We start from the raw sequence: 16,429 nt of genomic DNA, 5'->3' as shown, positions 1-16,429 counted from the left end.
TGTTATTATACAGGATGTGACATCACAGCTCAGGATATAATGTTATTATACAGGATGTGACATCACAGCTCAGTATATAATGTTATTATACAGGATGTGACATCACAGCTCAGGATATAATGTTATTATACAGGGATGTGACATCACAGCTCAGGATATACTGTTATTATACAGGGATGTGACATCACAGCTCAGTATATAATGTTATTATACGGGATGTGACATCACAGCTCAGGATATAATGTTATTATACGGGATGTGACATCACAGCTCAGGATATAATGTTATTATACAGGGATGTGACATCACAGCTCAGGATATAATGTTATTATACAGGATGTGACATCACAGTTCAGGATATAATGTTATTATACAGGGATGTGACATCACAGCTCAGGATATAATGTTATTATACAGGGATGTGACATCACAGCTCAGGATATAATGTTATTATACAGGATGTGACATCACAGTTCAGGATATAATGTTATTATACAGGGGTGTGACATCACAGCTCAGGATATAATGTTATTATACAGGGATGTGACATCACAGCTCAGGATATACTGTTATTATACAGGGGTGTGACATCACAGCTCAGGATATAATGTTATTATACAGGGATGTGACATCACAGCTCAGGATATACTGTTATTATACAGGGATGTGACATCACAGCTCTGTATATAATGTTATTATACAGGGGTGTGACATCACAGCTCAGGATATAATGTTATTATACAGGATGTGACATCACAGCTCAGGATATAATGTTATTATACAGGATGTGACATCACAGCTCAGGATATAATGTTATTATACAGGATGTGACATCACAGCTCAGGATATAATGTTATTATACAGGGATGTGACATCACAGCTCAGGATATAATGTTATTATACAGGGATGTGACATCACAGCTCAGTATATAATGTTATTATACAGGATGTGACATCACAGCTCATGATATAATGTTATTATACAGGATGTGACATCACAGCTCAGTATATACTGTTATTATACAGGGGTGTGACATCACAGCTCAGTATATACTGTTATTATACAGGGATGTGACATCACAGCTCAGGATATAATGTTATTATACAGGGATGTGACATCACAGCTCAGTATATAATGTTATTATACAGGATGTGACATCACAGCTCATGATATAATGTTATTATACAGGATGTGACATCACAGCTCAGCATATAATGTTATTATACAGGATGTGACATCACAGCTCAGTATATACTGTTATTATACAGGGATGTGACATCACAGCTCATGATATAATGTTATTATACAGGGATGTGACATCACAGCTCAGGATATAATGTTATTATACAGGGATGTGACATCACAGCTCAGTATATAATGTTATTATACAGGGATGTGACATCACAGCTCAGCATATAATGTTATTATACAGGATGTGACATCACAGCTCAGTATATAATGTTATTATACAGGGGTGTGACATCACAGCTCAGGATATAATGTTATTATACAGGGATGTGACATCACAGCTCAGCATATAATGTTATTATACAGGATGTGACATAACAGCTCAGCATATAATGTTATTATACAGGATGTGACATCACAGCTCAGGATATAATGTTATTATACGGGATGTGACATCACAGCTCAGTATATAATGTTATTATACAGGATGTGACATCACAGCTCAGGATATAATGTTATTATACAGGATGTGACATCACAGCTCAGGATATAATGTTATTATACAGGATGTGACATCACAACTCAGGATATAATGTTATTATACAGGGATGTGACATCACAGCTCAGGATATAATGTTATTATACAGGATGTGACATCACAGCTCAGGATATAATGTTATTATACAGGATGTGACATCACAGCTCAGTATATAATGTTATTATACAGGATGTGACATAACAGCTCAGCATATAATGTTATACAGGATGTGACATCACAGCTCATGATATAATGTTATTATACGGGATGTGACATCACAGCTCAGTATATAATGTTATTATACAGGATGTGACATCACAGCTCAGGATATAATGTTATTATACAGGATGTGACATCACAGCTCAGGATATAATGTTATTATACAGGATGTGACATCACAACTCAGGATATAATGTTATTATACAGGGATGTGACATCACAGCTCAGGATATAATGTTATTATACAGGATGTGACATCACAGCTCAGGATATAATGTTATTATACAGGATGTGACATCACAGCTCAGTATATAATGTTATTATACAGGATGTGACATCACAGCTCAGGATATAATGTTATTATACAGGGATGTGACATCACAGCTCAGCATATAATGTTATTATACAGGATGTGACATAACAGCTCAGCATATAATGTTATTATACAGGATGTGACATCACAGCTCAGGATATACTGTTATTATACAGGGGTGTGACATCACAGCTCAGGATATAATGTTATTATACAGGGATGTGACATCACAGCTCAGGATATAATGTTATTATACAGGGGTGTGACATCACAGCTCAGTATATACTGTTATTATACAGGATGTGACATCACAGCTCAGGATATAATGTTATTATACAGGATGTGACATCACAGCTCAGGATATAATGTTATTATACAGGATGTGACATCACAGCTCAGTATATAATGTTATTATACAGGATGTGACATCACAGCTCAGGATATAATGTTATTATACAGGGATGTGACATCACAGCTCAGGATATACTGTTATTATACAGGGATGTGACATCACAGCTCAGTATATAATGTTATTATACGGGATGTGACATCACAGCTCAGGATATAATGTTATTATACGGGATGTGACATCACAGCTCAGGATATAATGTTATTATACAGGGATGTGACATCACAGCTCAGGATATAATGTTATTATACAGGATGTGACATCACAGTTCAGGATATAATGTTATTATACAGGGGTGTGACATCACAGCTCAGGATATAATGTTATTATACAGGGATGTGACATCACAGCTCAGGATATACTGTTATTATACAGGGGTGTGACATCACAGCTCAGGATATAATGTTATTATACAGGGATGTGACATCACAGCTCAGGATATACTGTTATTATACAGGGATGTGACATCACAGCTCTGTATATAATGTTATTATACAGGGGTGTGACATCACAGCTCAGGATATAATGTTATTATACAGGATGTGACATCACAGCTCAGGATATAATGTTATTATACAGGATGTGACATCACAGCTCAGGATATAATGTTATTATACAGGATGTGACATCACAGCTCAGGATATAATGTTATTATACAGGGATGTGACATCACAGCTCAGGATATAATGTTATTATACAGGGATGTGACATCACAGCTCAGGATATAATGTTATTATACAGGATGTGACATCACAGCTCAGGATATAATGTTATTATACAGGATGTGACATCACAGCTCAGTATATAATGTTATTATACAGGATGTGACATCACAGCTCAGGATATAATGTTATTATACAGGGATGTGACATCACAGCTCAGCATATAATGTTATTATACAGGATGTGACATCACAGCTGAGGATATAATGTTATTCAGGATGTGACATCACAGCTCAGGGTATAATGTTATTATACAGGGATGTGACATCACAGCTCAGTATATAATGTTATTATACAGGATGTGACATCACAGCTCAGTATATAATGTTATTATACAGGGGTGTGACATCACAGCTCAGGATATAATGTTATTATACAGGGTGTGACATCACAGCTCAGGATATAATGTTATTATACAGGGTGTGACATCACAGCTCAGGATATAATGTTATTATACAGGATGTGACATCACAGCTCAGGATATAATGTTATTATACAGGGGTGTGACATCACAGCTCAGTATATAATGTTATTATACAGGATGTGACATCACAACTCAGGGTATAATGTTATTATACAGGGATGTGACATCACAACTCAGGATATAATGTTATTATACAGGGTGTGACATCACAGCTCAGCATATAAGGTTATTATACAGGATGTGACATCACAGCTCATGATATAATGTTATTATACGGGATGTGACATCACAGCTCAGTATATAATGTTATTATACAGGATGTGACATCACAGCTCAGGATATAATGTTATTATACAGGATGTGACATCACAGCTCAGTATATAATGTTATTATACAGGATGTGACATCACAGCTCAGGATATAATGTTATTATACAGGGTGTGACATCACAGCTCAGTATATAATGTTATTATACAGGGGTGTGACATCACAGCTCAGGATATAATGTTATTATACAGGGTGTGACATCACAGCTCAGGATATAATGTTATTATACAGGGTGTGACATCACAGCTCAGGATATAATGTTATTATACAGGGTGTGACATCACAGCTCAGGATATAATGTTATTATACAGGGGTGTGACATCACAGCTCAGTATATAATGTTATTATACAGGATGTGACATCACAACTCAGGATATAATGTTATTATACAGGATGTGACATCACAGCTCAGGATATAATGTTATTATACAGGATGTGACATCACAGCTCAGGATATAATGTTATTATACAGGATGTGACATCACAGCTCAGTATATAATGTTATTATACAGGGTGTGACATCACAGCTCAGTATATAATGTTATTATACAGGATGTGACATCACAGCTCATGATATAATGTTATTATACAGGATGTGACATCACAGCTCATGATATAATGTTATTATACGGGATGTGACATCACAGCTCAGGATATAATGTTATTATACAGGGTGTGACATCACAGCTCAGCATATAATGTTATTATACAGGGATGTGACATCACAGCTCAGGATATAATGTTATTATACAGGATGTGACATCACAGCTCAGGATATAATGTTATTATACAGGATGTGACATCACAGCTCAGTATATAATGTTATTATACAGGATGTGACATCACAGCTCAGTATATAATGTTATTATACAGGATGTGACATCACAGCTCAGTATATAATGTTATTATACAGGGTGTGACATCACAGCTCAGCATATAAGGTTATTATACAGGGTGTGACATCACAACTCAGGATATAATGTTATTATACAGGGTGTGACATCACAGCTCAGTATATAATGTTATTATACAGGATGTGACATCACAGCTCATGATATAATGTTATTATACGGGATGTGACATCACAGCTCAGCATATAAGGTTATTATACAGGATGTGACATCACAGCTCAGCATATAATGTTATTATACAGGGATGTGACATCACAGCTCATGATATAATGTTATTATACAGGATGTGACATCACAGCTCAGGATATAATGTTATTATACAGGATGTGACATCACAGCTCAGTATATAATGTTATTATACAGGATGTGACATCACAGCTCAGGATATACTGTTATTATACAGGATGTGACATCACAGCTCAGGATATAATGTTATTATACAGGGTGTGACATCACAGCTCAGGATATAATGTTATTATACAGGATGTGACATCACAGCTCAGGATATAATGTTATTATACAGGGTGTGACATCACAGCTCAGTATATAATGTTATTATACAGGGTGTGACATCACAGCTCAGGATATACTGTTATTATACAGGATGTGACATCACAGCTCAGGATATAATGTTATTATACAGGATGTGACATCACAGCTCAGGATATAATGTTATTATACAGGGTGTGACATCACAGCTCAGCATATAAGGTTATTATACGGGATGTGACATCACAGCTCAGTATATAATGTTATTATACAGGATGTGACATCACAGCTCAGGATATAATGTTATTATACAGGATGTGACATCACAGCTCAGGATATAATGTTATTATACAGGATGTGACATCACAGCTCAGCATATAATGTTATTATACAGGGATGTGACATCACAGCTCATGATATAATGTTATTATACAGGATGTGACATCACAGCTCAGGATATAATGTTATTATACAGGATGTGACATCACAGCTCAGTATATAATGTTATTATACAGGATGTGACATCACAGCTCAGTATATAATGTTATTATACAGGATGTGACATCACAACTCAGGATATAATGTTATTATACAGGGTGTGACATCACAGCTCAGTATATAATGTTATTATACGGGATGTGACATCACAGCTCAGTATATAATGTTATTATACAGGGGTGTGACATCACAGCTCAGGATATAATGTTATTATACAGGATGTGACATCACAGCTCAGTATATAATGTTATTATACAGGATGTGACATCACAGCTCAGGATATAATGTTATTATACAGGGGTGTGACATCACAGCTCAGTATATACTGTTATTATACAGGGGTGTGACATCACAGCTCAGGATATAATGTTATTATACAGGGTGTGACATCACAGCTCAGCATATAATGTTATTATACAGGGATGTGACATCACAGCTCAGGATATAATGTTATTATACAGGATGTGACATCACAGCTCAGGATATAATGTTATTATACAGGATGTGACATCACAGCTCAGCATATAAGGTTATTATACAGGATGTGACATCACAGCTCAGGATATAATGTTATTATACAGGGTGTGACATCACAGCTCAGTATATAATGTTATTATACAGGGTGTGACATCACAGCTCATGATATAATGTTATTATACGGGATGTGACATCACAGCTCATGATATAATGTTATTATACGGGATGTGACATCACAGCTCAGTATATAATGTTATTATACGGGATGTGACATCACAGCTCAGCATATAATGTTATTATACAGGGATGTGACATCACAGCTCAGCATATAAGGTTATTATACAGGATGTGACATCACAACTCAGGATATAATGTTATTATACAGGGGTGTGACATCACAGCTCAGTATATAATGTTATTATACAGGATGTGACATCACAGCTCAGGATATAATGTTATTATACAGGATGTGACATCACAGCTCAGGATATAATGTTATTATACAGGATGTGACATCACAGCTCAGTATATAATGTTATTATACAGGATGTGACATCACAGCTCAGGATATAATGTTATTATACAGGGATGTGACATCACAGCTCAGGATATACTGTTATTATACAGGGATGTGACATCACAGCTCAGTATATAATGTTATTATACGGGATGTGACATCACAGCTCAGGATATAATGTTATTATACGGGATGTGACATCACAGCTCAGGATATAATGTTATTATACAGGGATGTGACATCACAGCTCAGGATATAATGTTATTATACAGGATGTGACATCACAGTTCAGGATATAATGTTATTATACAGGGGTGTGACATCACAGCTCAGGATATAATGTTATTATACAGGGATGTGACATCACAGCTCAGGATATACTGTTATTATACAGGGGTGTGACATCACAGCTCAGGATATAATGTTATTATACAGGGATGTGACATCACAGCTCAGGATATACTGTTATTATACAGGGATGTGACATCACAGCTCTGTATATAATGTTATTATACAGGGGTGTGACATCACAGCTCAGGATATAATGTTATTATACAGGATGTGACATCACAGCTCAGGATATAATGTTATTATACAGGATGTGACATCACAGCTCAGGATATAATGTTATTATACAGGATGTGACATCACAGCTCAGGATATAATGTTATTATACAGGGATGTGACATCACAGCTCAGGATATAATGTTATTATACAGGGATGTGACATCACAGCTCAGGATATAATGTTATTATACAGGATGTGACATCACAGCTCAGGATATAATGTTATTATACAGGATGTGACATCACAGCTCAGTATATAATGTTATTATACAGGATGTGACATCACAGCTCAGGATATAATGTTATTATACAGGGATGTGACATCACAGCTCAGCATATAATGTTATTATACAGGATGTGACATCACAGCTGAGGATATAATGTTATTCAGGATGTGACATCACAGCTCAGGGTATAATGTTATTATACAGGGATGTGACATCACAGCTCAGTATATAATGTTATTATACAGGATGTGACATCACAGCTCAGTATATAATGTTATTATACAGGGGTGTGACATCACAGCTCAGGATATAATGTTATTATACAGGGTGTGACATCACAGCTCAGGATATAATGTTATTATACAGGGTGTGACATCACAGCTCAGGATATAATGTTATTATACAGGATGTGACATCACAGCTCAGGATATAATGTTATTATACAGGGGTGTGACATCACAGCTCAGTATATAATGTTATTATACAGGATGTGACATCACAACTCAGGGTATAATGTTATTATACAGGGATGTGACATCACAACTCAGGATATAATGTTATTATACAGGGTGTGACATCACAGCTCAGCATATAAGGTTATTATACAGGATGTGACATCACAGCTCATGATATAATGTTATTATACGGGATGTGACATCACAGCTCAGTATATAATGTTATTATACAGGATGTGACATCACAGCTCAGGATATAATGTTATTATACAGGATGTGACATCACAGCTCAGTATATAATGTTATTATACAGGATGTGACATCACAGCTCAGGATATAATGTTATTATACAGGGTGTGACATCACAGCTCAGTATATAATGTTATTATACAGGGGTGTGACATCACAGCTCAGGATATAATGTTATTATACAGGGTGTGACATCACAGCTCAGGATATAATGTTATTATACAGGGTGTGACATCACAGCTCAGGATATAATGTTATTATACAGGGTGTGACATCACAGCTCAGGATATAATGTTATTATACAGGGGTGTGACATCACAGCTCAGTATATAATGTTATTATACAGGATGTGACATCACAACTCAGGATATAATGTTATTATACAGGATGTGACATCACAGCTCAGGATATAATGTTATTATACAGGATGTGACATCACAGCTCAGGATATAATGTTATTATACAGGATGTGACATCACAGCTCAGTATATAATGTTATTATACAGGGTGTGACATCACAGCTCAGTATATAATGTTATTATACAGGATGTGACATCACAGCTCATGATATAATGTTATTATACAGGATGTGACATCACAGCTCATGATATAATGTTATTATACGGGATGTGACATCACAGCTCAGGATATAATGTTATTATACAGGGTGTGACATCACAGCTCAGCATATAATGTTATTATACAGGGATGTGACATCACAGCTCAGGATATAATGTTATTATACAGGATGTGACATCACAGCTCAGGATATAATGTTATTATACAGGATGTGACATCACAGCTCAGTATATAATGTTATTATACAGGATGTGACATCACAGCTCAGTATATAATGTTATTATACAGGATGTGACATCACAGCTCAGTATATAATGTTATTATACAGGGTGTGACATCACAGCTCAGCATATAAGGTTATTATACAGGGTGTGACATCACAACTCAGGATATAATGTTATTATACAGGGTGTGACATCACAGCTCAGTATATAATGTTATTATACAGGATGTGACATCACAGCTCATGATATAATGTTATTATACGGGATGTGACATCACAGCTCAGCATATAAGGTTATTATACAGGATGTGACATCACAGCTCAGCATATAATGTTATTATACAGGGATGTGACATCACAGCTCATGATATAATGTTATTATACAGGATGTGACATCACAGCTCAGGATATAATGTTATTATACAGGATGTGACATCACAGCTCAGTATATAATGTTATTATACAGGATGTGACATCACAGCTCAGGATATACTGTTATTATACAGGATGTGACATCACAGCTCAGGATATAATGTTATTATACAGGGTGTGACATCACAGCTCAGGATATAATGTTATTATACAGGATGTGACATCACAGCTCAGGATATAATGTTATTATACAGGGTGTGACATCACAGCTCAGTATATAATGTTATTATACAGGGTGTGACATCACAGCTCAGGATATACTGTTATTATACAGGATGTGACATCACAGCTCAGGATATAATGTTATTATACAGGATGTGACATCACAGCTCAGGATATAATGTTATTATACAGGGTGTGACATCACAGCTCAGCATATAAGGTTATTATACGGGATGTGACATCACAGCTCAGTATATAATGTTATTATACAGGATGTGACATCACAGCTCAGGATATAATGTTATTATACAGGATGTGACATCACAGCTCAGGATATAATGTTATTATACAGGATGTGACATCACAGCTCAGCATATAATGTTATTATACAGGGATGTGACATCACAGCTCATGATATAATGTTATTATACAGGATGTGACATCACAGCTCAGGATATAATGTTATTATACAGGATGTGACATCACAGCTCAGTATATAATGTTATTATACAGGATGTGACATCACAGCTCAGTATATAATGTTATTATACAGGATGTGACATCACAACTCAGGATATAATGTTATTATACAGGGTGTGACATCACAGCTCAGTATATAATGTTATTATACGGGATGTGACATCACAGCTCAGTATATAATGTTATTATACAGGGGTGTGACATCACAGCTCAGGATATAATGTTATTATACAGGATGTGACATCACAGCTCAGTATATAATGTTATTATACAGGATGTGACATCACAGCTCAGGATATAATGTTATTATACAGGGGTGTGACATCACAGCTCAGTATATACTGTTATTATACAGGGGTGTGACATCACAGCTCAGGATATAATGTTATTATACAGGGTGTGACATCACAGCTCAGCATATAATGTTATTATACAGGGATGTGACATCACAGCTCAGGATATAATGTTATTATACAGGATGTGACATCACAGCTCAGGATATAATGTTATTATACAGGATGTGACATCACAGCTCAGCATATAAGGTTATTATACAGGATGTGACATCACAGCTCAGGATATAATGTTATTATACAGGGTGTGACATCACAGCTCAGTATATAATGTTATTATACAGGGTGTGACATCACAGCTCATGATATAATGTTATTATACGGGATGTGACATCACAGCTCATGATATAATGTTATTATACGGGATGTGACATCACAGCTCAGTATATAATGTTATTATACGGGATGTGACATCACAGCTCAGCATATAATGTTATTATACAGGGATGTGACATCACAGCTCAGCATATAAGGTTATTATACAGGATGTGACATCACAACTCAGGATATAATGTTATTATACAGGGGTGTGACATCACAGCTCAGGATATAATGTTATTATACAGGATGTGACATCACAGCTCATGATATAATGTTATTATACAGGATGTGACATCACAACTCAGGATATAATGTTATTATACAGGGGTGTGACATCACAGCTCAGTATATAATGTTATTATACAGGGGTGTGACATCACAGCTCAGGATATAATGTTATTATACAGGGATGTGACATCACAGCTCATGATATAATGTTATTATACAGGATGTGACATCACAGCTCAGTATATAATGTTATTATACAGGATGTGACATCACAGCTCAGTATATAATGTTATTATACAGGGATGTGACATCACAGCTCAGTATATAATGTTATTATACAGGGTGTGACATCACAGCTCAGTATATAATGTTATTATACAGGATGTGACATCACAGCTCAGTATATAATGTTATTATACAGGATGTGACATCACAGCTCAGTATATAATGTTATTATACAGGGATGTGACATCACAGCTCAGGATATAATGTTATTATACAGGGTGTGACATCACAGCTCAGGATATAATGGTTATTATACAGGGATGTGACATCACAGCTCAGGATATAATGTTATTATACAGGGTGTGACATCACAGCTCAGTATATAATGTTATTATACAGGGATGTGACATCACAGCTCAGTATATAATGTTATTATACAGGGGTGTGACATCACAGCTCAGTATATAATGTTATTATACAGGGTGTGACATCACAGCTCAGGATATAATGTTATTATACAGGATGTGACATCACAGCTCAGTATATAATGTTATTATACAGGATGTGACATCACAGCTCAGGATATAATGTTATTATACAGGGGTGTGACATCACAGCTCAGTATATACTGTTATTATACAGGGGTGTGACATCACAGCTCAGTATGTAATGTTATTATACAGGGGTGTGACATCACAGCTCAGTATATACTGTTATTATACAGGGGTGTGACATCACAGCTCAGGATATAATGTTATTATACAGGATGTGACATCACAGCTCAGTATATACTGTTATTATACAGGATGTGACATCACAGCTCAGCATATAATGTTATTATACAGGATGTGACATCACAGCTCATGATATAATGTTATTATACGGGATGTGACATCACAGCTCAGGATATAATGTTATTATACAGGGTGTGACATCACAGCTCAGCATATAATGTTATTATACAGGGATGTGACATCACAGCTCAGGATATAATGTTATTATACAGGATGTGACATCACAGCTCAGGATATAATGTTATTATACAGGATGTGACATCACAGCTCAGTATATAATGTTATTATACAGGATGTGACATCACAGCTCAGTATATAATGTTATTATACAGGATGTGACATCACAGCTCAGTATATAATGTTATTATACAGGGTGTGACATCACAGCTCAGCATATAAGGTTATTATACAGGGTGTGACATCACAACTCAGGATATAATGTTATTATACAGGGTGTGACATCACAGCTCAGTATATAATGTTATTATACAGGATGTGACATCACAGCTCATGATATAATGTTATTATACGGGATGTGACATCACAGCTCAGCATATAAGGTTATTATACAGGATGTGACATCACAGCTCAGCATATAATGTTATTATACAGGGATGTGACATCACAGCTCATGATATAATGTTATTATACAGGATGTGACATCACAGCTCAGGATATAATGTTATTATACAGGATGTGACATCACAGCTCAGTATATAATGTTATTATACAGGATGTGACATCACAGCTCAGGATATACTGTTATTATACAGGATGTGACATCACAGCTCAGGATATAATGTTATTATACAGGATGTGACATCACAGCTCAGGATATAATGTTATTATACAGGGTGTGACATCACAGCTCAGGATATAATGTTATTATACAGGATGTGACATCACAGCTCAGGATATAATGTTATTATACAGGGTGTGACATCACAGCTCAGTATATAATGTTATTATACAGGGTGTGACATCACAGCTCAGGATATACTGTTATTATACAGGATGTGACATCACAGCTCAGGATATAATGTTATTATACAGGATGTGACATCACAGCTCAGGATATAATGTTATTATACAGGGTGTGACATCACAGCTCAGCATATAAGGTTATTATACGGGATGTGACATCACAGCTCAGTATATAATGTTATTATACAGGATGTGACATCACAGCTCAGGATATAATGTTATTATACAGGATGTGACATCACAGCTCAGGATATAATGTTATTATACAGGATGTGACATCACAGCTCAGCATATAATGTTATTATACAGGGATGTGACATCACAGCTCATGATATAATGTTATTATACAGGATGTGACATCACAGCTCAGGATATAATGTTATTATACAGGATGTGACATCACAGCTCAGTATATAATGTTATTATACAGGATGTGACATCACAACTCAGTATATAATGTTATTATACGGGATGTGACATCACAGCTCAGTATATAATGTTATTATACAGGGGTGTGACATCACAGCTCAGGATATAATGTTATTATACAGGATGTGACATCACAGCTCAGTATATAATGTTATTATACAGGATGTGACATCACAGCTCAGGATATAATGTTATTATACAGGGGTGTGACATCACAGCTCAGTATATACTGTTATTATACAGGGGTGTGACATCACAGCTCAGGATATAATGTTATTATACAGGGTGTGACATCACAGCTCAGCATATAATGTTATTATACAGGGATGTGACATCACAGCTCAGGATATAATGTTATTATACAGGATGTGACATCACAGCTCAGGATATAATGTTATTATACAGGGATGTGACATCACAGCTCAGTATATAATGTTATTATACAGGGATGTGACATCACAACTCAGGATATAATGTTATTATACAGGGTGTGACATCACAGCTCAGTATATACTGTTATTATACAGGGGTGTGACATCACAGCTCAGGATATAATGTTATTATACAGGGTGTGACATCACAGCTCAGCATATAATGTTATTATACAGGGATGTGACATCACAGCTCAGGATATAATGTTATTATACAGGATGTGACATCACAGCTCAGGATATAATGTTATTATACAGGGATGTGACATCACAGCTCAGTATATAATGTTATTATACAGGGATGTGACATCACAACTCAGGATATAATGTTATTATACAGGGTGTGACATCACAGCTCAGTATATAATGTTATTATACAGGATGTGACATCACAGCTCATGATATAATGTTATTATACGGGATGTGACATCACAGCTCATGATATAATGTTATTATACGGGATGTGACATCACAGCTCAGGATATAATGTTATTATACAGGGTGTGACATCACAGCTCAGCATATAATGTTATTATACAGGGATGTGACATCACAGCTCAGGATATAATGTTATTATACAGGATGTGACATCACAGCTCAGGATATAATGTTATTATACAGGATGTGACATCACAGCTCAGCATATAAGGTTATTATACAGGATGTGACATCACAACTCAGGATATAATGTTATTATACAGGGTGTGACATCACAGCTCAGTATATAATGTTATTATACAGGGTGTGACATCACAGCTCATGATATAATGTTATTATACGGGATGTGACATCACAGCTCATGATATAATGTTATTATACGGGATGTGACATCACAGCTCAGTATATAATGTTATTATACGGGATGTGACATCACAGCTCAGTATATAATGTTATTATACGGGATGTGACATCACAGCTCAGCATATAATGTTATTATACAGGATGTGACATCACAACTCAGCATATAAGGTTATTATACAGGATGTGACATCACAACTCAGGATATAATGTTATTATACAGGGGTGTGACATCACAGCTCAGGATATAATGTTATTATACAGGATGTGACATCACAGCTCATGATATAATGTTATTATACAGGATGTGACATCACAACTCAGGATATAATGTTATTATACAGGGGTGTGACATCACAGCTCAGTATATAATGTTATTATACAGGATGTGACATCACAGCTCATGATATAATGTTATTATACAGGATGTGACATCACAGCTCAGTATATAATGTTATTATACAGGATGTGACATCACAGCTCAGTATATAATGTTATTATACAGGGATGTGACATCACAGCTCAGTATATAATGTTATTATACAGGGGTGTGACATCACAGCTCAGTATATAATGTTATTATACAGGGATGTGACATCACAGCTCAGGATATAATGTTATTATACAGGGTGTGACATCACAGCTCAGGATATAATGGTTATTATACAGGGATGTGACATCACAGCTCAGGATATAATGTTATTATACAGGGTGTGACATCACAGCTCAGTATATAATGTTATTATACAGGGATGTGACATCACAGCTCAGTATATAATGTTATTATACAGGGGTGTGACATCACAGCTCAGTATATAATGTTATTATACAGGGTGTGACATCACAGCTCAGGATATAATGTTATTATACAGGATGTGACATCACAGCTCAGTATATAATGTTATTATACAGGATGTGACATCACAGCTCAGGATATAATGTTATTATACAGGGGTGTGACATCACAGCTCAGTATATACTGTTATTATACAGGGGTGTGACATCACAGCTCAGTATGTAATGTTATTATACAGGGGTGTGACATCACAGCTCAGTATATACTGTTATTATACAGGGGTGTGACATCACAGCTCAGGATATAATGTTATTATACAGGATGTGACATCACAGCTCAGTATATACTGTTATTATACAGGATGTGACATCACAGCTCATGATATAATGTTATTATACAGGATGTGACATCACTGCTGTATATAATGTTGTGTTTTTCAGCAAGAGGGCTCGCTTTGCGCCCAGCACTGCCTCAATAACCTCCTTCAGGGGGAGTACTTCAGTCCTGTGGAGCTGTCGACCATCGCCATGCAGCTGGACGAGCAGGAGCGGATGAGGATGGCGGAGGGCGGCCTGGCCACCGCCGAGTACCGTACCTTTGTGGAGGTAAGGGCGACACCACCCGAATGCATATTAAAGGGGTGGTGCACTGGACGGCAGGGTT

The 16,429-nt window shown here is 35.9% G+C and overlaps 1 protein-coding gene across 1 annotated transcript in view; it reads left to right on the top strand.

Annotated features, from left to right (window-relative positions):
* Positions 1-16,429, top strand: part of ATXN3 (ataxin 3) — a 37,790-nt gene that overhangs the window by 7,520 nt on the left and 13,841 nt on the right. Inside the window, exon 2 of the mRNA XM_075329927.1 lies at positions 16,207-16,371. Coding sequence (XP_075186042.1) covers positions 16,207-16,371 — 165 coding nt within the window. The remainder of the gene's footprint in view (positions 1-16,206; positions 16,372-16,429) is intronic.

The sequence above is a fragment of the Anomaloglossus baeobatrachus genome, chromosome 12 (genome assembly GCF_048569485.1).
Source record: "Anomaloglossus baeobatrachus isolate aAnoBae1 chromosome 12, aAnoBae1.hap1, whole genome shotgun sequence".
Lineage (NCBI taxonomy): Eukaryota > Metazoa > Chordata > Amphibia > Anura > Aromobatidae > Anomaloglossus > Anomaloglossus baeobatrachus.
This window is presented reverse-complemented; position numbering and strand designations above follow the sequence as displayed.